At 39.8% G+C, this 25,266-nt stretch overlaps 1 protein-coding gene across 12 annotated transcripts in view; it reads right to left on the reverse strand.

Moving 5' to 3' along the window:
• PSD3 (pleckstrin and Sec7 domain containing 3) overlaps positions 1–25,266 on the reverse strand; it is a 727,754-nt gene that overhangs the window by 282,915 nt on the left and 419,573 nt on the right. For 9 of the 12 annotated variants that reach the window (XM_054561279.2, XM_054561280.2, XM_063726550.1 and 6 more), the window contains 2 exons: positions 3,107–3,301; positions 2,925–3,005 (listed from right to left, as the gene is read on the reverse strand). In XM_054561279.2, coding sequence (XP_054417254.2) covers positions 2,925–3,005; positions 3,107–3,301 — 276 coding nt within the window. Of the gene's footprint in view, positions 1–2,924; positions 3,006–3,106; positions 3,302–7,158; positions 7,384–8,612; positions 9,309–25,266 lie in introns of those variants that run through there. The other 3 variants (XM_063726555.1, XM_054561286.2, XM_054561285.2) reach the window with 3 other exon arrangements.

Raw genomic sequence — 25,266 nt, forward strand, 5'->3', positions numbered from 1 at the left:
GGCGTTCATTCAATGTCAGGGATTCAAAACCAGCCTGGCCAACATGGCTAAACCCCATCTCTACTAAAAACACAAAAATTAGCCGGGCGTGGTGGCAGGCGCCTGTAATCCCAGCTACTCAGGAAGCTGAGGCAGGAATCGCTTGAACCCGGGAGGCGGAGGTTGCAGTGAGCTGAGGTCGCGCCACTGCACTCCAGCCTAGGCAACAGAGCGAGACTCCGTTTCAAAAGAAAAAAAAAATGTCCACTTAAAAGATATGACGGGGTGATAACAGAGTGGTCAGTACATCAAGAAAGCCTTGGGAAGGTAGGTAATTTCCTCATTATGACCAAGTGTCAAGTAGCCAATTTTAAAAGGTCAGATTAAAAAAAAACAAAGACCACTTAAGACTCAATACATCATCACAAAGGCTGTGTTTTAAAACTTTACACGCATCAGGGTGCTTTTGTCATTTTGTTACATGACTGTCATCTCTATTAAAGCCACTGTGAATTACATTGCTTCGTGCACAGGAGATTTCTGTTAATTTTGTCTATTATCACACTTTAATATTAATTTGTTATAGGAGGAGGAAATTGGGAGATACAAGTAATTTATTCCTTACATAATGGAATTAGTTTATGTATAAAAATATCCCTTAAATTATAGGAAGTGTGCCAAAACCCACACACTAATCTACTCGGAGTCCCTAAGAGCACTGTTTATTTGAGATGAATCCAGATGGCCCTCACTTGACAATGTAGATTCATTTTCCTCAACATGAGATGGGAAGGAAAAAAAAAATCATTCAAAATGTGTAAGAAATCTTACTATGGTAAGAAACATACCATAAGCTTCATTTCTATCAAAATTTTGCCTTCTTCCTTATTATAGGTATAATTAAGGTTAACAAACTATATATGGACAAAACTTTAATTTTTCATAACTTTAATAAACTACATCAGAATGCAAGGCAAAAATACAGATCTTTCATCCACTGATAACTGTTTTTGTTAGAAAACCTGGGTACCTTTGCTGCATGAAAACAGCCCCACGATAAATCACTGCAGTACTACACTCCAGTCCAAACATCCTCCCTTCACCTCCCAGGCCTCAGTTTCTCGATTTGTAAAATTAAAGGGTTCTACTAGATGATCTCAGAATTCTTCCAGACACGGATATTTTATAAATAGTGTTGAAAATTAAATGCTGACTAGGTTTTACCTTCAGCTACTTAGAAACTTGTAATACAATATAATGTAAAAAGTGAGAATCAGTGAGTTTTAGACACCTTCATTTGAAAAGGTCAGAAAAAATGGATATTGTTGGAAACAGTTTTACAGATACTTTCTACTGATTATGTTGACATTCATTTTTATTCCACTGAAGAGTTAATATCACCTTAAAAGTATCACCTTAAAAGGCTACTGGGGCTGGGCGCGGTGGCTCACGCCTGTAATCCTAGCACTTTGAGAGGCCGAAGCGGGTGGACTACCTGAGGTCAGGAGTTCGCGACCAGCCTGGCCAATATGGCAAAACCTCATCTCTACTAAAAATACAAATAATTAGCCAGGTGTGGTGGTGCGTACCTGTAGTCCCAGCTATTCGGGAGGCTGATTCAGGAGAACTGCTTGAACCTGGGAGGTGGAGGTTGCAGTGAGCCGAGATGGTGCTACTGCACTCCAGCCTGGGTGACAGAGCAAGACTCTGTCTCAAAAAAAAAAAAAAAAAAAAAAAAAAAAAAAAGGCTATTGGGCTATAGTAAGCAATACTTAGGAAAAAAATCTAATTCTAATTCTACAATCTATAAACTGTGTGTGTGTGTGTGTGTGTGTGTGTGTGTGTTAAACTGATCATTCAAAAACCAAACTCCCTACTCAAAACAATTGAAAACAGGGTCTTGAAGAAATATTTGTACACTCATGTTCATAGTGGCATTACTCACAATACCAAAAGCATGGAAGCAACCCAAGCGTGTCTTGAAGCTGACGGTGGTATATATATTCCCCATAATGGGGTATTATTCAGCCTTAGAACGGAAAGAAATTCTGATATATGCTACAAGAATGAACCTTGAAGACATTATGCTAAGTTAAATGAATCACGAAAAGGCAAATAATGTATATATCCATTTACATTAGAGTAGTCAAAATCATCAAGAAGAGAAGTAGAATAGTGTTTGCCAGGGGCTGGGGGAAAGGAGGGGAAGGAAAAAGAAATCATTCTTTAACGAGTATGGAGCTTCAATTTTACAAGAGAATCATGGAAATGGATGGTGGTGATGGCTGGACAACATTATGAATGTTTTTAACGCCACTCACTGTATACCTAAAAATTGCTAAGATGATAGATTTTATGCTATCTGTATTCTACCACAACAACAACAAAAAGAAAAACAGAAAAACTCCTACAGATGGCATTTTTTATCCAGATTTGCTTTGCTACCAATTGTTTACCATCTGAACTCAGGCTTACCAGTAGGTGTAGAATATCAATTCATGTGTCATTTCGTTAAATGAATACATTTTTCTTACTCTTTGCTGTGTTTAATATCTATAATACAATTTGAGCTAAGTTCACAAACTACAGGTTAAACGTCCCAAACCCGAAAATAAGAAATCTAAAATGCTTCAAAATCAGAGATGCTCCAAAATCTACAACACTTTTCAGTGCTGAAATAAGGTTCAAAGGAAATGCTCCCCGAAGCATTTCAGATTTTCAGATTTGGGATGTTCAACTGAATAAATATAACACAAACATCCCTAAACCTGACAAAATCCAAAATCCACAACACTTATGGACCCAAACATTTTGGAGAAGGAATACTCTACCTATACCTGGAGGTTTAAAAAAAAAAATAAGATTCTAGCTAGAAGGCATTACTTTCTCCTCTAAGAACTAATCATTTGAAGGCAATGAAGAGCAGCAAGGAGGCTTAGTCATACCTGAGTGACTGATCCAGCGTCATTCCTGTAAAATCAAAAAACTTCAGATATTCTTCTGCAACTAGTTTGCTAAATTCATTGCTATAAGAAAACAGAATAGACTTGGTTAATGAAAGGTAAACTATTTAAAACACACACAAAACAGGAGAGAATTCAGACTCCAGCAATGGGTCAGAACGTACTTCTTGCCAAGGTGTTTTGCAACATCTGATCTTTTGAATCTGTCCAGCTGATAAAGGCGTTTGGCCAACCTTTTGGCTGCTTCCACATTGCTGCTGGTACCATTACTGAGATTTTCTGGGGTCTCCTTTTCCAAAATTTCAGTGCTCCCCATTTCGGAATGAGCTTCTAGCCGTGTTGTTTTCACCCCAGCATTGCTATGATAATTGATAAAGAGAGAAAATAATAGATTTTTCTTATATGGCAAAAAGGAAAATATCTGATGAAATATTGACAGTTTTCTTTTAGTTCAGCTACACTTAGATGAGATCATTGTATGTTTAAATATTCATAAAAATTGTTTCAGTTACCATATTTTAAAGTACTAAAGAACAGATTGCCTAAATCTTAGGCAAGCAGGTCCCAAACTTTTCGGTCTCTAGACCTTTACATTCTTAGAAGGACTCCATATGGCTTACACTTATGTGGGTTATACCTACTGATATTTACCATAGTAGTAATGAAAATAGAAACATTTTAAATATTCACTCACTTAAAAATGAATCTGTTCTATATAACAAATACTATAAAGATACAACTATTGTTTTCCAGAAGAACTAAAATTCACTGTTTTTTTAAAACACAAATTTCTTTAACAGCTGGCTTACAAGACAGTTGGATTCTAAGAGCCATTTCTACATTCAACCAGTAACAATATATTATTTTGGTTGAAAGACATTAAGAAAATGTGCCCTCACTCATAGTTCATTGGAAAAAAGAAATATTTTAATATCCTTTTCAGATAATTGTGGATATTCTTTTTTGATACAACAGCAAAGTGAGACAAGTGGTAGTTTCTTAAAGGATATTCTTACTTGCAATATGGAATCTAAATTTGTGTCGATTAACTTTTTGTACTCTTATATTAAAATCTATCTTATACTTTGAATGGATCTTTTAACCCATACATGATTTTGTAACATCACACATTGGTTATCTGCAAAACACGTGTTGACACATTTCATTATATAACCTTAAAAAAATCATATTCACTAATGTCACCATTAAAGAAAAGTCTAAGTATTGGGAAGCTGCCAAACCTTTGCTGGCAGATACAAGTTTTCCAAAATCCTAACTTTTGTTCAAAAGCTCAAATGTAATCATTTGCTACAAATTATTATCAGCTGTTTTCCTTAAAGTAATAGGCTTACTCCATTTTCAAGAAAATGTTTGCTGATAACCATAGTTTGTCAGTCATTCTCTCAAGGAAAAATGACATTCAATGAAAAAAGTGACTAGTTTTTAGCTCCAACTTAAATGACAGATGAATGTTTTTCCTGGAGACTATCAGGAACAGAAGTGCTTTATTCCCATTTCATCACACACAAAATTAAGAAGACATGATCTCAAGCGTTGAAATGAAATAAACTGTACTGGTTTCATCAAGGATTTTTTTAAAGGCGATACTGGCCTTTATTTTCATTTTGAGTGCATGACAGTGGAGAATACGACTAGAAGAGTTTGGTGCTGCTGCCTTAAGTTCTACTAAGACCTCCACTATTGTTTTTGCACCATAAGATATCAACGCAGTGAAAAACAAAAATAGTGTTATAATAATTAGTGTAAAACAATTTTGATCTCACAAACCTAACTGAAGGAAGAAAGCTCCACAGGCAACACGTTGAGAACTCCGCCCTAGAAAGGGCTTAAAGGCTACAGCCTGTGGTCAGGTATAGAGGGTTCTCTTGTATTTGTAACACTGAAACTAATGAGGATACATTAATTTCCAAATCTTTATCTTAACTTGGAAGTAAGACATGCTCATGATAAAATGTGCTTAGACGGCCTTCGAACATACTTACCACAGATGCTAAACCAAGGGTGGTCAGAATTTTTCCATAATGGACCAAATCATAAATATCGTAGGCATGCAGGCCACATACAGCCCCTGTCACACATGCTGCTTTGTTGTTGTTGTTTTGTTACAACCTTAAAAAACCTAAGAGCCATTCCAGGCTGGGCTGAATTGGGCCCATGGATGGGAGTTTATCTGCCCTTGCTCTATCCCATAGTTCTTTAACTTGGCTTGCATTAAGCAGAATAACGATTTACTGTCTAAACCAGAACACTCTAAAGGGGAAACAGAGATAACAAATCCTTAAATATTCTATTATAATCACTACAAAATAAATAAAGAAGGCATCATCAATAAAAAAGCAGTACTGCTAATGGGCATTGTTTCTTTTGGGGTGATGAAAGCATCCTTAAGACAGTGGTAACAACTAAACAACTCTGAATATGCCCAAAGCACCGGATTTTATACTTTAATAAAGCAAGTGATATAGTATTTCAATTATCTCAACGGTGTTATGTTTTTAAAAATCTGAACCTAACAAATAGGTTGTAAACTTACATCACGAAATGACAAAAACCATTGTAGCAAAAATAAATGCATTTCTAAGCAGAACTGCTCCATCTTGTCACTTATTCTGCCTCATTTACAAGTTCCCTTTTCCCACTGCTCTACTAAGGAAGTGCTGGCCTTACGCTTCAAGGTCACTGAAAGAGCAGCCAGGGCTCCTGGACAACCAGCTGGTATAACAAGTAACTGCAAAGTCTCATACTCCCTCAACCACCACAGGATTAGAAGAAGTTAACTGTCCTTAGCAACTCTTCTCCAAGCACACTTTATCGGCAAGCACCTGACATCCTGCCCTTGAAATGAAGCTCTAAGAATAGGGAAAAGAGCGAGAGTTTTTTAGAGTCAACTGTGTAAAAATGTCAACTCACACATTCCCAGATGATACCATGGGAGAAGCTGGGAATACGAAGTTAGGTCTACCAAACCCATGCTGGCTTATTTTACCATAGCTATTAATGGTAATAGTTCACTTATTAAAACTTTAAGTCAAATACCAAACAACAGTCAATATCAATGGCAGAACAGCAGGCATTAACTGGAACTGACCCAGACATACTAAGATGTATGGTAACCCTCAACACCTTGAAAAGTTTCCCAACACACATGCCTACCAGCTAAAATAAATTGCTTCATTATGATAAAATCTCCATGAAAATACATTTTTAAATGTCTGATTTTTTCATCCTACATCTTCCTTTATAGACTTAACATTACATGGCTGGGTGTGGTGGCTCAAACCTGTAATCCCTGCATATTGGGAAGCCAAGGCAGGAGGACTGCTTTAGCCCAGGAGTTTGAGACCAGCCTGGACAATACAGTGAGACCCTCTTGTCTATGATGTAAACATTTTTTTAAAAAGAGACTTAACACTACCATTCAGTTTTGTGAAATCTATCCCATCAGGAAATTGAATAATCATTATCAACAGTATAACCTATAATAAGAAAACTCACAGTAGAAATTTATTTTAGGCAATTCATGGTTACTTTGTGTTTTCCCACACAAGTGACAGAAATGTAAAATATTTATTCCAAGAACTCCGTTAATTACAATCAAGTACTTTTTATAATTACACGAAACACAAAACAAAGCCCTTGGAGTTGTGTTTCCATGTGTGCTTTTCCTATCATGTAGTAAAAACTCATGTCAAAGAAAGGATTTTCTTCTTAATTAAACCACTACTTACTGCTCATTTCCCAGGGAAAATTCATGGCATTTATTTAATCATTCTGTGCAAACAATGTAATTATACCACATATATAGTACTGGCCTAATTTTGTTCAAATACAAGAGGTTTTTTCTAATGAGTGCACATTTTAAAAATTTATTATCCAAAATCATTCCATTCCTCATGTTACGCATTCTCCATATTTGCCCCTTTTCTATTATGCTGCCCAGTCCAGGTGATTTCACCTAATTTTCCTCACATTCACCAAAACCATATAATTGCAAAATCCATGTGCATCAGACTTTCTGGATCTTCTTCAAAAAGATTTCAGTAAAAGGAGAAAATAAAGAACAAAGGATAAATATCCCTGTCCCTAGATGGCTTCATTCTATCCATTTCACAATTTAGGAGATTATTTGAACAAGAACCGAAATTGCTCCTTTTAAATCAGAAAGCTTGACAATATGATGGCAATACAAACTTACCAGCAACCATACAGACACCAAGAAGAGCCCATCGCAACCCCTGGGGTGCACCTGGACCATCCTTCCTCTCCGAAGCCCCGTCCAGTATTCTTCAGCTCCCAAGTTCAGTGTCTGCCGAGCCTCACAGCCTTCCAAGAACCTGGCTCCCTGTGAGGTCACACTACTATGACCTCACATTCTCAGCCGAGTGTTCATTGTTGGGGTTTTTGTAATGTTTCTGCAGTTCTAATAAAAACAGGAGCCAGAACACAAGGGCCACTGTCTATCCAGAGCATAAGAAACAGTGAGCCCAGCCTCGTTCACACTTGATAAAGCCGACTCAGTGATCCCTCTCGGAGGAGATAACACCCCATTTTGTTTTCTTGAATACACAAGACATTGCAGCTCTAGTCTGCTGAGCATTAGATGCTTTCTGTAGTTTGGATTTTCTCTTTTCTATAGTTGTTTTATTTTCCCTATTTTTCTTGATCAAATCAACTTTACAGCCTAGTAAGGTTGCAAATAAATAAATCCCTACCAGTCACTTAAATGTGTAAAAGACTTCCCAAAAGGTTCTCCCTGTGTTCTAGAAAATGCTTCCCTGGGGCCTTTACTTCTGACCTCCAAGTAAACATGGTAATAATTCTCTCATCAAAACACTCCATCATCAAATGAAGGACCAGATCATTGACTCTGATCACCAGGCCTTCTCACAACCTTTTGAATCACACTAAGATTGGCAGATTTTCCAAATAAAAATAGGGTACCCAATTAAATTTGAATTTCACATCAAAAAACAGTGTCTAGTATAAGTATGTCCCAAATACTGCACAGGACATACTTATACAAAAATATTATTCATCGTTTTTCTGAAATTCAAGTTTAACTAGGCATCTTTTATCTGGCAAAACTTCCTGAAAAGTTTTTTTCTAAACTTTATTTAAAGAATTCCAATAATGGTGTTCCATGATTGCCAACTGGTAGCTTATTCACAATTAGAATCCTTCTGGATTTTTTCACTTGTTTCTGCGATTTTATTCCTACTGTTTTTCTACAGTTTTATCAAGACTTTGTTGCCTATAATCTACTGATTCTTCTCTAACATCCTCTAAATACAAAAAAAAAACAACAACAAAAACACAAAAACCCTCTTCTGTGTTTTCATCCTTCTGTCTTGACCTGCATGCTACCACCACAAATGTGATAATGTAGCCACTTTACACAAATCCGACACAAGATCCATATTCTGTAGCATGTCCTAAGGCTCCTAAGGCCCTTTCCAAGCTGACTCCAATTTCTTTTTTCAACCTGTCCTCTACCATTTCCCTCCTGCTTGAACCACACAAATACAATCTGTGCTCCCATGCCTTTTACGTATGTTGTTCCCTTTGCCACTCTCATCACCCCCAGCCCCACCACGCCAAATTCTGTGAATTCTTAGCACTACCTTTTAAAATCTCATTGCTTTCACCTACCTACCACTCTTGAATTCCAGTTCGAATCTTCCACACAAGGGGCGGCTGAAGGTACTCAACAGCCATCTGCTAAGAGAATGCAAGAACACAGCCATCTGCCATGTCTACTTCCTCCACTGTCTTCCACGCTGTGCTATCAATAATGGTATGTGGCACTAATTTTCCAATTCACTGTAGCTAATCCTGGAAAGTTCTGGAAAAAAACTGACATCAGTAGTATACTATTGCCTGTATAAAACAATATACTCAATAGTATACTGTTTTACTGTCAATTTTTCCCAGAACTTTAATAAATAGTTTACTATTGCCCATTTCATACAGGCAATAGTATACTTTGAATTTAAATTTAAAATTTCTTTAAATGTTTATGTAATTGTGGTAATAAAACTAGGACCAAAAAGAAGTTAGGTTAAGGTGCCAAAGCTCCCTGTATCACCCTGTATTTATAAAGTGTACCCCAAGGGTTGTACATAGAAAATAATAACAGCCACCTAGTAGAGTTGAATTTTGTACATAACTTAGGCAATGGCAAATTAGAAGAATTTCAAGGAGTGAGAAGAAATGACTTCAGTTGCAAGTGGAATAAAAGGACCAGTGGGAACAACATGACCCCTTTGCCATTCTTCAGGCTGATGACACGGAAACACAGAAGACTGGAGCCAACAGACAAGAGAGCCAGTACAAATGCACAGCTTTCAGGGCTGAAATAAAAGTCAAAAAGTAGGTACACCATCAGCAAAAAATAAGTAAAACCCTAAATCATAAATTGCCTCTGAAAAGGGAAAGGAAAATAATTTACTCCATCACTATCTATGGCATTTATTTCCTAGGCATTGTAGAGAGCACATCATCTAATTCTCAAAGAAACGTAAATGATAAGTTATTCAGAACAGCCATAGCACCCGCCATGGTACCGTAAACCTAATAGGTTAACAATGGTTAGGCATTTAGTATGTGCCAGCCTCTGGGCTTCTTCCTAGGGATTGAATTGTCAGTCTTATGAAACAGGCAAAAATATAACCCATTTTACAGATGGGAAAACTGAGGCAAGGAGCTGGACATGGTCAGTGAGACTCCAATGCTTTACTACTTTTATAAGCTTTACTACAATCCATTTTGCTCCTGCCAGTCATCTTCTGGTATGTCTGTCTTCAATGATTCAATGAATACGTATTTAATTCCCTATACTGTGCCAGATATTTTAGGTGCTTGGTAGACTACAGTAAGCAAAACAGAATTTAAAACTTCTACCCTGGGTGGGGAGGGGAGCTAAAAATAAAGAATTTAATAAATCAGTAAATTCTATATATTAGAAGGTGACGTTTGCTCTGGAAAAAAATAGAGCAAAGAGAGAAGAGGAACCCTAATTTGGGGATGAGGGTGGAAACATTTTTCTACAAAGTGGTCACGGGAGGCCTCATGGAGAAGGCAACATTTGAGGAAGGGCGTAAAGGAGATGAGCCTTGCAAATATGATAAAATAACAGAGTTCCAGGCCCACAGAAGGCCCAGAGGCTGGCGCATGTTAGATGTGTGAGAGCAAGCAAGAAAACCAGCATGGCTGGGGCAGAGGCAGTGAACGGAGAATACCCAGAGAGCAAATGGGCTTGTGGGATGGAGGTTCCCACATTTTCTCAATTCAATCTTTAATGTGTAAGTTTTTTAAGACACTCCAAGGCCAAAGGAAATATATTCCATTTAGTAACAGAATAATAGTGTATAAATGCTTATTAAGTTTGGACCCAACAATTTACAGTCATTTGAAAAAACAATACATATATATTGAATGAAAAATTATTTTTATTATTAAATAACGATTGCTTACTAGTGGATGTGTGTGCCTCTGGGCCATATGACTTCCTAAATCTCAGATCAGACTGAACACTACCACTCATCCATTTTCTCATAGCACTTAATTTTTATCACAACAACTGGTGAAAATCCAGCTCAAAGCTATGATGTCAAAAGGAATATAGCACAATCTGATGATGACACTGAACTAGTCGTTCACACTGTGTTTGACAGATGATGAGAAGAGCTGTGTTTCCCTTGACAATTTAGATATCCTAAGAAACACCTGTGAGCTCACTGCAATGCCCCAGGACACCTCTGCAGAGTTGGAGAGTGACTTTGTGGTTCAAAGGCCTTGGGGGCCACTATGGAGACTGGTTTTTACACTGAGTGAAATGGTTAATATTGAAGGGTTCTGAGTGAAGATCTAAGATTAATTTATATTTTTAAAGGGTCACTTTAAGTATTGCTTTGAAAATAGACTGGAGGAGCGCAAGCAGGATGACCAATCAGGGGGTACCGCACATGCCAGGGAGGAGCTGGCTTGGGTGGCAGCAGGGGCTGTAGGTCCCGGAGGACCCGCCGACTGGTCCTTTGGGAGGGCTGAGAGAATAGTAGTTAAGTTTTAGGCCTGAGCAACTTCAAGGGTGGGGTTGCCATCGACCAAGACATGAAAGACCAAAGTTAACACACGTTGTGAGAAAAAGAAGTTCCATTTTTGATGTGTTCACCTTGAGATGTCCATTAGCTATCCAAGTAGGATGTGAGGACACGTGGAGATTTCAGGAAAGACACGTGCCAGGGCGCACTGCAGGGAATTCTCAGTCGCTGGCCTGCGGTGGGCCCTGGCATTCTTCTGTTTAAGGACCAAGGTGATCTTGACGCACTGTCAGAGCTTTGAGTTACCCCTCTAACACATGGGAAGTCACTATAGGTCTAAAGAGGGGAATAACAATCAGACTTGGGTTTTGGTAAGATCAGTTTTGCTTGCGGTGTGGAGGGAAAACTGCAGGGCCACAAAATTGAAGACAGAAAAACCAGCTACAAAAGGTATCAGAACAGTACGGTCGAGAGATGAGAAACTAAATTGCATGCCTGTGTGAATATGAAGGAAAAGCCTGCTTTGAAAGCTATTTAGAAGGTAAAATGGAAGAACGGGATGAGTGGCTTGAGATGTGCATGGAGCTATGTTCCGAGCGTGGGTACAAGGCTAATCCTGACTTAAAAGCTGGTGGAAGGTGACGCCACCAAACAAGACAATGAACACAAGAGGAAGAAGAGGGAATGGGTAACAGTGCGTGCACGTGGAAAGAAACAAGCACTCGTGGAAGACCAGGAGTTTGGTTCAAAGAAACGATAGGTACAAGGCACCCACAGGTTAACCAGGCAGAGCTGTCTGGAAGCAATGGCAACCATCCCCTATCTGCAAGAATTCAGTAGAGGTGAACTAGTCACCCTTATGTTGGTGGAGGGAATCACCTGGGAGAGGCTAGAGCACTCAATATGACCAAAGAACACCAAAGTGTGCCAAAGAAATATGTCTAGCAGCAGTGTATTCATCTGAATTCTACTACAGCAGAAGAATTCGGGGGTCTCCCTTCATTTATTAAGGAAATTCTACCTGTGAGTGTTCAGTTTGCCAGCAAGTAATGATTATTAATTTAGAAGATGCCAAAAGCAATCATCTGCTGGAGAACTCCAGTTAGACCACCCAAGTTCAAACACTGGCTCCAGTGGTCACCCGTTCTGGGACCTTAGGTAGGTAAGGTCATCATTGTCTGTAAGCCTTAAGGTTTTTAGCTATAAAACAGATAATAGTATCATATTCACAAGCTGTTGTGAAGATCAGATGAGAAGATCCATGTATGATGCTTGGCATGTTAAGATGTCTGGCATATGGTAAACAAAAAACGTCTGCTCCTATCACCAGATCCATCTTCGTCACCACCAGCATCATTAAGGTTATGATGACATGAGATAATACATGACAGCACTTCATTAAATATAAATCTCCATACAAATGTTAATTAGCGCTCAGTAGGAATACTTCGGACAAATGCCTCAAATGAATCTGTTTTCAACACTTACATAGAATACATTCCCTGGAAGGGACAGCCTCTTATGATTTAAGACTCTTCATAAAGGAGGCACACAAAACCCAATTATTAAAACTCCTAACAGCTATTTCTCTGTTCAGCACAGAAGACAAAATTCAGTCTTCACCAATAAAAAATTTTAGTAAGCATCACAAAAAGATTCTGCCCCCAGCCCCACGCGCCAGATACCTTCCAAGTCTCACTCCTTTTTCTCAGTCTTGCCTTCACTATTCCAGAAGAGGGCACCCACGTGCAAGGCAGTCCCATGGAAACTGACCCAAACTCACTGTCAGTCGGGGAGTCTGCATTTGCTCCTGAGGCACCGGCTTCCAACATAACAACTGTATTTTTCACCCATGTAGGGGTTCAAACGTTTCTAGGGGCATGATGCGGGTTTTCACTTTTTGTTGGTTTAGTTGTTTTATTTATTTATTTTTTCCTATACTAAGTTGCTGCTCTTGTGGGATAGCTCTCACATGAGAATGTAATATGTGCAATATTATCAAGTCAATGTTAATAAACCCATCCCATAATCATTTCAAACGAACAATTTGCAAAGAAACTCTTACTGGATATCCAGCTTTAGAAATAGAAATACATTTAGATGCAAACAAATGTATATGCTCATTATTTGCATAGAAGCTTCTTTGGGCAAAGTAGGATCAGTAAGCCCCAATTCCGTGGACAAGACAGGAAGAGTGACTCACAGTCTGACCAACTCATTTTTCTGGAGTCTTCTTAAGATGCCATTGGACATTCTCTTCTGTCTTCATTTTTGTCAGGTTGAATTAGTATCAGTGTATATACACTGGACATCAGAAGCTGGGGAGCAAAAGGCGGCACGAAGGAGCTGGCAGAAGGTGGTCCGGGACTGGCCAGAGAAGGAATGCAGGACCTTTGACTAACTTAACTGGCAATAGATACAAAGTAGACACTCCTTATGTGGATAAGAACTACAATTTTCGTATCTTAAACAGTTTGTTTAGTGTTTATGTTAAAGAGCTGGGTACCCACACCACCACCAGTCCTTAGAATACTCACTTCCTGTCTACTGCACAGGTAAAATACACTTATAAATACGAATTTAGTTTGATCAAATACTCTCCTTTCTTGATTAGGTAATAAATGCTACAATCTAGCCAGAGAATATTACAGAAGTTCTGGCCTCCCATTGCTCCCACTCCCTTTTCTCTTCTAACTCTTCCATCTTCTGGGATACAAGAGGCTGAACAATTATTTTCTATGATTATATAATGTCCAAATTTTACCATCTCTATTGGTACATTCTGCCCTTTCTTCAAATTCTCTTTTTTGCGGAGTTGGAGGTGTGGGGGATAGAGTCTCGCTCTGTTGCCCAGGCTGGAGTGTAGTGGCGTGATTTCGGCTCACTGCAATCTCCACCTCCAGGGTTCAAGTGATCCTCCTGCCTCAGACTCCCGAGTAGCTGGGATCACAGGTGTAAGCCACCATGACTGGCTAATTTTTTTGTATTTTTAGTAGAGATGGGGTTTCACCATGTTGGCCAGGCTGGTCTCGAACTCCTGGGCTCAAGTGATCCGTCCACCTTGGCCTCCCCAAGTGCTGGGATTATAAGAGGGAGCCACTGCGTCTAGCCCCTTTCTTCAAATTCTTACGACGACACCTTTTCCAGTGTCCTATAGCACAGGCGTTGCTGTGTTTCTCTTTGGCGTGTTTGGAACTGCGTATCTGTTCTGCAGTGTCCCTCTCCTGCTGACACATCCACTGACGACATGGCCGTACAGTCTCACCTTGCACATAACTTCTACTTTCTTTTCATGCACGCTACAGGCAGTTTCTACAACAGCAGCCTAACAACATATCCTCTCTACACTGTGTTTCTCCTAAGTGCTACCTACTACAACTACACTGAAAGCTGCTCCATGCGATATAGGGAAGGTTTCTTGGATTCACTTAATTTTGTGTGCAATTTTAAAAAAGAGAAAAGAATTAGCACCCTGGCAAGAATACAAGCAGTAAGACTCTCCCCTTAGGAAATAAAATCCTATCTCTGTCACTTCCTGCTTTCATCTCTTTAAAATATTCCAGCTCCTCTGGAGACAGATCCAAAGGGTCATCTTCATCTGGGCTATGGGATTAACAGGGGACTTTTCTACTCTTTAGTACCCAATATGAATGAATTAGTAATAATATCAATAAATATTTTGTCTTAACATATTTTTATTAAGAATTCCAGAATGTGTACTCTGTTTCATACACTATTTTAAGCACTTTATATTAACTCGCTTAATGCCCTTGACCCTAAGATAGGTACTTCCATCATTCCCATTTTACAAAAAAGGAAACTGAGGTATGGTGCAGTTAAATAACTTTGCCATGACCATCTGCCAGTAGGAGGTAAAGCTGGGACTGGGGCTCAGCACAGGCGGTTGCAGTTGTGCATTCAGCATCTTAACTAATATGTTTTGTGGCTTTCTACGCTATATTACTACAGGTTATACTGCATGCATAACTTTGTTGTATAAAGGAACAAACATTTCTACTTTTTAAAGGACATCCGTATATGTGTTTACTATGGCTGCATAATTAAGTATACACAACCAAACCTGCACAAATTTTCTCTCCAATTATTTATTAAAACACTGACTATGTGCCAGCACATTTCTAAGTGCTAGGGGTGCAGCCTTGCCCTTGTGGACTTTTACCTTCTAATAAGAGAGAGAAACAATAAAATACATGAAGAGTTTTCCCTCCGTTCCTACCTTTCACCCTCCCACAAATATCTGAATATGTTACGACTCACACACTGTTCCAGGTAAATATTAGGTCTAACAAAGCATCAAAAGACAAAAGTCCTTGCTTTCATGGAGTTTACATTCAGACAGTGACATTCATTAGTGCCTTGCAGATAAATATAGCCAGGTATGCAAGAGGGGAAGCAGGGGTTGCTATTTTATTCACAGCACTCAAAGTACCACGTGAGTACAAAATAGAAGGAAGTGAGGATGTGGCTTTGCAAGGTATCTTCAGATCATTTTAAACAAATGCAGGCCTGGGCAAGATGGCGTTTGGTAAGTTTAAGATATGGCCCAGAGGAGCCCCCATGGCTGGAGAGGAGTGAGCAAGGGGAAGAGGAGTTAAAGAGGTCCCAAGGAAGGCCTGAATTCACCTACATTTTCAAAATAGTCAATCACTCGGAAGCTTCAAAATTAACTGCCAATTCTCCAACATCCACAATCGGAGAAGGTACAACAATTTACAAAAGGTTATTAGTATCATATATATACTTTAGACACATGTTAGCTTCCAAAGTTCGTGAGCTGTTTCTCAGTTCCCTCTCTAATTCTTCAGTACCTCTCCACGACCATCACATCATCTAAGGGTCCAGACTCTATCAATCGCGTAATTCATCCTGTAGGTCATAGATTCAGAGCATACTCTCCCCAGCACTGTGCCCCAAGGGCTAGTCTGTGATTTTTCTAAGGCTGAATCCTTATCTTAATGAAATTTCTATCACAGCGCCTTGGATAATGGCTAGGATTTAACATATGCTCAGTACAACTGTCCTAAATCAAACTGCAAGAAGCTTAAAGGAAAAGTCAAACAACTGTGTACTCATCTCAATGCAGCTATCAACTTGAGTGGAAGATGCCCAAAAGCAGTAATTCAAATGTTTTCTTTCATGAATCTGTATACAAAGCTGAAAATTTCTGAGTTTTACTGTAAGCAATTTCCTTATTATGGAATCTAGAGACTCTGATCAGTGGAAATCATCTGCCAATGAGCTCTCTCTAGGCTGCAGATCTTTTAATGCTTATCCCTTATCGTTGCCAAATGGGGAGCAACGTGAAAAAGTGGCAAAAGCAAAGGGGACAGAATGCAGTGGCAAAGTGGACAGTATGCAGCGGTGAAGAGGGGAAGGACTTCAGCTCTTAATATCTAACCTAATAAAACTAAAACAATGATTACTAAATAGATTACATGCATTAGGTTTTTTGTTTTTGGTTTTGGTTTTTTTGAGACTGAGTCTCAGTCTGTTGCCCAGGCTGGAGTGCAGTGGCATGATCTCAGCTCACTGCAACCTCCGCCTCCCGGGTTCAAGCGATTCTCCCACCTCAGCCTCCCTAGCAGCTGAGACTACAGGCACCTGCCACCACACTTGGCTATTTTTTTTTATTTTTAGTAGAGAAGGGGTTTTGCCATGTTGGCCAGGCTGGTCTCGAACTCCCGACTTCTGGTGATCCACCCGCCTTGGCCTCCCAAAGTGCTCGGATTACAGACGTGAGCCACCGCGTCCAGCCTACGTTAGCTTTTTGAAAGACAAGTATCGTTGTCAGTTTCTAAGCTTTGCATGTGCCTAGGTATTACTTTTAAACTAGTTTTTCCTTCTCTTCATTTATTATATTTTAAAGTAGCGAGCTACTTTTTTTTTTAGGGAGCTATATAAGATCTTACTTTGCCCTTTGATTTCACACTAGTGCCTCCTAAAACCAAACTACCTGTAAGGTGTAGAGGGTGAGCACTGTGTTCTTTAATGTGAATTAGATGTTATCTGCCATCTAACTCGATCTCAAAGTGTTTGGTATTTTAAGACTGAAATCACGGCATTTTGAAGTAAAAAGAGTTTAGTGACATAAGCTGGAACAGATTCAGTTATTGGGCACAAGACAGGACAATCTGCTCTGCAAATAAGCTGAGAATTAAAGAGACCCAGTAGACAACAAATTTAGTGAATAATGTCCTCTCGTTTCCCCTGTCCCCCTCCCCCCAAAAAGGAAAGAAAGAATGAATAGTCTTTAAAATCAGATGGGAAGAAAAACATTGCATTTTCTGGCTTTCTAAAATGTGACAAGGACTTTACATTTATAATCTTATATTAGTGACAGTCAGAACCTCCTAGCAGATTGTTAGAGTAAATTTAAACAGGAATCCCCTCAGACAGATGAACGGGAGCAGGGGGGTTGGGGGGAAAAGGCATCCCTGCCAGGGCTCACAGGTAAACAAGCACAATTCAGGGCTTGTCTGCCTGTTACATCAGAGACCCTTGAAATGGTCCAAGGGAATTGTGGGGTAAGCTGGACAAGCATCTACCTCTAGGCCACAAGGACTTAAGAAAGCAAGCTGCAGTGAGCTGAGATCACGCCACTGCATTCCAGCCTGGGAGACAGAGTGAGACGCTGTCTCAAAAAAAAAAAAAAAAAAAAAGAAAAGAAAAGAAAGGAAGAAAGCAAGCTACAGAACTTACCAGCAATAGACCACCTAACGATTGTTCATATGAAAACAACTGGTGCCCAGAGACAGAACCCCTGACTCCATATCCAACACTTTTTGTCCACTGCACCATTGTCTAGAGTAGAGATGACAAGGTAAACAGCTGTTGACAAAGCTGGGCTTTCCAGAGGGTAGGTTTGGTCAACAAATACTTTAACAAGTATTTTTCAAGCAAACTAAAAAAGACAGAGTCTAAAGGAGAGGATAAAGTGAGAGGCAGCACAAACCAGCTTGAAGCACCAAAAAGAATCCTTCAGAACCAGATCATGAGCCTTCCTATGAATGGAGGGGATGAGGCCAGAAGGAGCCAGAAATTCTACTCAATAGAAACAAAAAAACTCCTCCCCAAACTCCTCCCCTGAAACTCTCCAGAGGGATGAGGCAAAAGTGCTGCTTTTGGCAAAACTATGTAAATACAAATTCATATCATATTTCATTAGTTCCTACACACATTTTTTTTAATATTTCAAAGTCTTTAAAATTGGAATGGTGTTTTTTGTTTTTTTGTTTTTTTTGTTTTTTTTTTTTGAGATGGAGTCTCACTCTGTCACCCAGGCTAGAGTGCAGTGGCACAATCTTGGCTCACTGCAACCTCCACCTCCATGGTTCAGGTGATTCTCCGGCCTCAGCCTCCTGAGTAGCTAGGACTACAGGTGCCCGCCAACATGCCCAGCTAATTTTTGTCTTTTTAGTAGAGATGGAGTTTCACCATGTTGGCCAGGATGGTCTCAATCTCCTGACCTCATGATCTGCCAGCCTCGGCCTCCCAAAGTGCTGGGATTACAGGCATAAGCCACCATGCCCGGCCAAAACAGTTTTCTTATGCATCAACCAGTGTGAACCCTGGCAGTCAGGTGGCTGTCAGATGTTTATTACCTGTGCACAATGCAAAATTATACTGTTGGTTTAATCTTGATTTAACTGATGTTTACAGTGTCTTCAAAAAGATGCTATAAAAGGTACTGAGACAAAAGTATTATTTATGCAGACAAGCATTGAGAATATGCCAAAGTCATTTTTATGTAAAAATCTGTAAGTTTAAGAATTATTAGAAACTCCAAGAGAAAGCATTGTACCATAGTTAATTGCTGGCATTTCCCCCCGCCTTTTTTTTTTTTTTTGGTTCTGTATTTAATACTTTCATTTTCTCCAAGTGAAATGGCATATTCTTTTCTTGCAGTAGCAGAAAATACATGAAAATATACTTTTAAATACGTAAAATATAAAATATAATAAATTAAGATATTGCCTTATCTCCCAATCAATAGTATCTTAGATTCAAAAAATTCTATGTTGTTTGTTTTCACTAGTACTGTCATCCCTTGGTATCTGTGGGGTACTGGTTCTAGAACACTCCCCTACAAAATACCAAAATCCATGGATGTTCAAGTCCCTGATATAAACTGGCACTTAGTATTTAAATATAACCTATGTACACTCTCCTGTATACCTTAAGTCATCTCTAGGCTACTTTTAATACCTAGACAATGTAAATGCTATGTTGATAGTTGTTATACTTTATTTGGGGAATAATGACAAGAAAAAAATATGAACATACTCAGTATAGATGCAACCATTTTTTTTTTTTAATCTATTTTCCATCTCCAGTTGGTGGAATCTGCCAATGTGGAACCCTCAAATACAACGGTCTGGCTGTATGCAGTTGCCTTAAAACTCAGTAACATTTAATTTTGGTTTTCTTTTCTCTTTTGAGACAGCATCTTGCTCTATCACCCAGGCTGGAGTGCAGTGGTGGAACTGCAGCCTCAGCCTCCTGGGCACAGGCAATCCTCCCTCTTCAGCCTCCTGAGTAACTGGGACCACAGGCGTGAATCACAATACCCAGCTAATTTTTAAAATGTTTGTAGAGATGGGGGCTCATGATGTTGCCCAAGCTAGTCTTGAACTCCTGGACTTAAGTAATTCTCCCACCCCGGCCTCCCCGAATGCTGAGATTATAAAAGGTGCGAAGCCACTGCACCCAGCCTAACGTTTAATGTTTAAAAACAAGATTTTATTCTGTTGATTTTCATTTATAGGTCATGACATTCAAACAATGACGGCATATAAATTCCTTCTGTTTTGGGCAAAACAAGGTATTTTGAAATTCTTTTTTTTTTTTTTTTTGACATTTAATTCTAAAGGTTTATGGCCAATTCCTCAAACAAGACCATTCAAAAAATTACAGAAATTCTCTCTATTCAACTCCTTTTAAAATGCTATTTTTCAGTGTAGCTAAATGAGAACGATATTTTGTAAGCACTGCTATTATTAGTGACTAAGAATACATTTGAGATTATTATTAGAATTTTACTTCTCCATTTTCCAAAAAAACATAATACCAAGTTCTAAAAAGCTGCACCTTGAGATTATAGGTAACTATTCCTCATGAAAAAGAATTACAGGTTGGATGAAATTTGCATGAATTAGTTAAGACCAGTATTTATAATCAAGGCCTAACAAAATTAAAAGCTCTTGAGTTTTTCCTAACAAAATTGAATAATATTGTTTCTCATTTGTGACCAGTTTCTATGGAAATGAACAATATTCCAGCTAATTCAAACACTGCTGCAGATAATATTAAATAGCCATGTCATTTTGAGCCCAAAATTTTGACCCCCACAACACACACACACACACACACACACACACACACACACACACACTACAATAACAAAGCTCCAATTCCAGGTAGCTCTTAAACTTCTATACCCATGGCTTCAAATAATAATTTTGATTTTGAGTCATAATCTAGCCTCTCACTTCAAGTGTTTTATTTTGAGAAGGGAATGCCGACATGCACACACACACACACACACACACACACACACACACACACACACACACACACACACACACACAAAGGGTTGCTTAGAGGGCAACCTCCATCCTAAGAAAAAATAAGACTGGCAAGTAATCGAGTTCTTTAACTTCTAAGCCCCCGACTGCGGAGTCACAATGCACCTTAGTACCCTTAGTAAAGACAATAAAGATGTAAAAGTCCTTCAGAAAAAAAAAAAATTTTCTTTGTTTCACCACCTTGATAATTTTTTGTTTACTTCCTATTTACTTTCTATCTTTTCTACATGCAACACACTCTTTGTGAAACAGGCATTCCAAGTTTTGCGAAGCTGTTAGATTTACACAATAAGGTTTTTTTCTACCACAGAAACTTTGGTTGAGAAGGGGCCATGGAAAGGTCTTGTACATGCTACAAAGAAATATCCTAAGAATAAGTATGATGCATAGCCCTAAATAAAGTCTGTCCTGTGTCCCGTCCAGTGCTCCAAAGGACATCATTCAGGCATCACTTGATAGCGGAACCAACCTGGGTTGTTCCTTTAGTAGTAGCACAGTCCATCCCCTGGAGTGTGTTCCAAGTACCCCTTCACCACCCCCTGAGCTGGACAAACACACTCTTAAGAGCAGTACTCCACCTGGTGCAAGAATAAAGTAGAATCATCCTCAAATTCAACTCTTAAAATGGCAAGAGTCTGTGACCTGGCTGTGATGTCCTGTGTCAAACTGTCCCTCCTACGCCAATATCTCCCTAGTGACAGTCTCTGCCTCCTGACCTAAATGACATAAGCTATCAGTATGAACCACCAAGCAATTCCCGACTATCTGCTAGAAGCAGCAGCATATCAGAGATGAACTCAGAAAACAGTTTGCACTCACGTTTTATGACTTTCAGAGAACACTGACATTTCAGAATGAAATTCATCACGGAAAAGTAATATGCTGACCTCCCTAGTATATTAACCCCATGTACATCTCATCTTCTCAAATAAAAAAACACATGTCAGATGACCAGGTTCAGGTATTTTAAAGTTTACAGCACAAGAATATTTGCTTAACTGGGCTTCTCCTAGGTCCCGGCACTACCTCACTCCCATCCAGCACATGTGCTCACTCCAAAAATGGCAAGCAGATCCAATCAATCAGCTCTTGAAGTTTCAATTTAAGCTCCATTCTTTAATTTTATTTCTAAAGCATATAATAGATAATATTAATCTGGTTTTATAAAGAAGGAGGAAAAGAGAGAATGGAGAGACAGGAAAAAAAAAATAAAAAAATAAAAAAAAAAAAATAAAAAAAAAACCTTATCACTTCAATAACTAGAAAAGCATACCTGAAGCCAAAACAGACCTGCCAGTCTGGAACTTCCCCTCAGAGGATACAATCCTTTCTTCGGAGTATGTAGAAAACAGAATGCACTTTGGCACCATTCTTCATGTTCGCTTTAAAATTTCTCCTTCAACTACAGTCAAGTCATCTAGACAGTCTAAGTTTTACATTCTGAATTCCTATCATTGGGCTGATAGGAATTCCTATTTAGGGCTGATAAAATAAAAACTAAACATCCTTTAAATCAGTTAAAAGATCTTTACCCTAGCCATTCAAAATAAGAACAAACTACAAGTCAAGTGGCAATAACAGCAAAGGTGTGAATTCCCCCCTCCCCTTTATTCATTAGAGGTATGAAAAGTCCTGTCCTGTTGATGATCAAACCGGCTTCTGGGTCCTGCCACAAGAGATCCTGAATTCCACAACTTATCATTGAATTCTGCAATGTCACCAGCTCCAAGTCACCCAAAAGATGATGTTTCTACACCTTGTCACACAGTATTGTCACATGCCAGTCACTCCATAGCAACCAAAATACTTGCAGAAGTAACTCTCATTGATACCATTTAAAACTTGCCTAAGTTTTTGGGAAAATGAGGACACCATACCTCCTCTCTCTCCTTACAATTACACATGGTGCTTTATCTTAAACACACACACACACACACACACACACCCATTCCATGTTCACAAATGTTTCCTAATACTCTGACAAGGCGGCCTAGAAAGCACTACAAACTTAGTGGAGAAAAAGTGAGGTCAGGCATGGTAGCTCAAGCCTGTAATCCCTGCACTTTGGGTGGCTGAGGCGGGAGGACTGCTCAAGCCTAGGAGTTCGAGACCAGCCTGGACAACACAGTGAGACCTTGTCTAAATAAAACAAATTTCCAGGCATATCAACACATGTCTGTACTTCTGGCTACCTGAGAGGCTGAGGTGGAAGAGCATGTGAGCCCAGGACTTTGAGGCTACAATCAGATATGATCATGCCACTGCACTCTAGCCTGGGTGACAGAACATGACCCTGTCTCTAAAAAATAAATAACTTTTTAAAAGTGAGAACCAGGCTAAGTAAATTTTGCAAAGACATAAAGATACTTAGATACAAAGTTAGAATTAACCAGATGTATCTGTCTTCAGTCCTAGAGTACCTTTCACAGTAAACATTCCACTACCCTTATACAGTTCAAAGGAGGGCAACATGGCAAAGAGAAAAGAAATGATAAATTTGGAGGTTCAAGCAGACCAAAGTTCAGGTCTCAGCTCCAAATTATGTCACCTTTCTCAGCCTTAGTTTCCTCATCTGTAAATGCTAAGGATGAGAACACCTGCCTTACAGGGTTACTGTGAGGATCAGATAAAATTAGTAACTCAAAATTAGGTATTAGTCTTAAGATATTTAAGGGTGGAACCAAGATGGCCGAATAGGAACAGCTCCAGTCTACAGCTCCCAGCGTGAGCAATGCAGAAAACAGGTGATTTCTGCATTTCCAACTGAGGTACGGGGTTCATCTCACTGGGGAGTGTTGGACAGTGGGTGCAGGACCGTGGGTGCAGCGCACCCAGCATGAGCCGAAGCAGGGCGAGGCATCACCTCACCCAGGAAGCACAAGGGGTTAGGGAATTCCCTTTCCAAGTCAAAGAAAGGGGTGACAGACGGCACCTGGAAAATCGGGTTACTCCCACCCTAATACTGTGCTTTTTCAATGATCTTAGCAAATGGCACACCAGAAGATTATATCTCGTGCTTGGCTCGGAGGGTCCTACACCCACGGAGCCTCGCTCATTGCTAGCACAGCAGTCTGAGATCAAACTGCAAGGCGGCAGTGAGGCTGAGGGAGGGGTGCCCGCCATTGCCGAGGCTTGAGTAGGTAAACAAAGCGGCCCGGAAGCTCGAACTGGGTGGAGCCCACCTCAGCTCAAGGAGGCCTGCCTGCCTCTGTAGACTCCACCTCTGGGGGCAACGCATAGCCAAACAAAAGGCATCTGAAACCTCTGCAGACTTAAATGTACCCGTCTGACAGCTTTGAAGAGAGTAGTGGTTCTCCCAGCACGCAGCTTGAGATCTGAGAACGGGCAGACGGCCTCCTCAAGTGGGTCCCTGACCCCCGAGTAGCCTAACTGGGAGGCAACCCCCAGTAGGGGCAGACTGACACCTCACACTGCCGGGTACTCCTCCGAGACAAACTTTCCAGAGGAACAATCAGGCAGCAACATTTGCTGCTCACCAATATCCGCTGTTCTGCAGCCTCTGCTGCTGATACCCAGGCAAACAGGGTCTGGAGTAGACCTCCAGCAAACTCCAACAGACCTGCAGCTGAGGGTCCTGACTGTTAGAAGGAAAACTAACAAACAGAAAGGACATCCACACCAAAACCCCATCTGTACATCACCATCGTCAAAGAGCAAAGGTAGATAAAACCACAAAGATGGGGAAAAAACAGAGCAGAAAAACTGCAAACTCTAAAAATCAGAGCACCTCTCCTCCTCCAAAGGAACGCAACTCCTCACCAGCAACGGAAGAAAGCTGGATGGAGAATGACTTTGATGAGTTGAGAGAAGAAGGCTTCAGACAATCAAACTACTCCAAGCTAAAGAATTAAGTTTGAACCCATGGCAAAGAACTTAAAAACCTTGAAAAAAAAATTAGACGAATGGCTAACTAGAATAACCAACGCGAAGAAGTCCTTAAAGGACCTGATGGAGCTGAAAACCATGGCACGAGAACTACGTGACGAACGCACAGCCTCAGTAGCCGATTTGATCAACTGGAAGAAAGCGTATCAGTGATGGAAGATCAAATGAATGAAATGAAGCGAGAAGAGAAGTTTAGAGAAAAAAGAATAAAAAGAAATGAACAAAGCCTCCAAGAAATATGGGACTACGTGAAAAGACCAAATCTACGTCTGATTGGTGTACCTGAAAGTGACGGGGAGAATGGAACCAAGTTGGAAAACACTCTGCAGGATATTATCTAGGAGAAATTCCCCAATGTAGCAAGGCAGGGCAACATTCAAATTCAGGAAACACAGAGAACGCCACAAAGATACTCCTCGAGAAGAGCAACTCCAAGACACATAATTGTCAGATTCACCAAAGTTGAAATGAAGGAAAAAATGTTAAGGACAGCCAGAGAGAAAGGTCGGGTTACCCACAAAGAGAATCAGACTAACAGCTGGTCTCTCGGCAGAAACTCTGCAGGCCAGAAGAGAGTGGGGGCAATATTCAACAACCTTAAAAGAATTTTCAACCCAGAATTTCATATCCAGCCAAACTAAGCTTCATAAGTGAAGGAGAAATAAAATACTTTACAGACAAGCACATGCTGAGAGATTTTGTCACCAACAGCCCTGCCCTAAAAGAGCTCCTGAAGGAAGCACTAAACATGGA

This window comes from Pongo abelii, chromosome 7 (assembly GCF_028885655.2).
Source record: "Pongo abelii isolate AG06213 chromosome 7, NHGRI_mPonAbe1-v2.0_pri, whole genome shotgun sequence".
NCBI lineage: Eukaryota > Metazoa > Chordata > Mammalia > Primates > Hominidae > Pongo > Pongo abelii.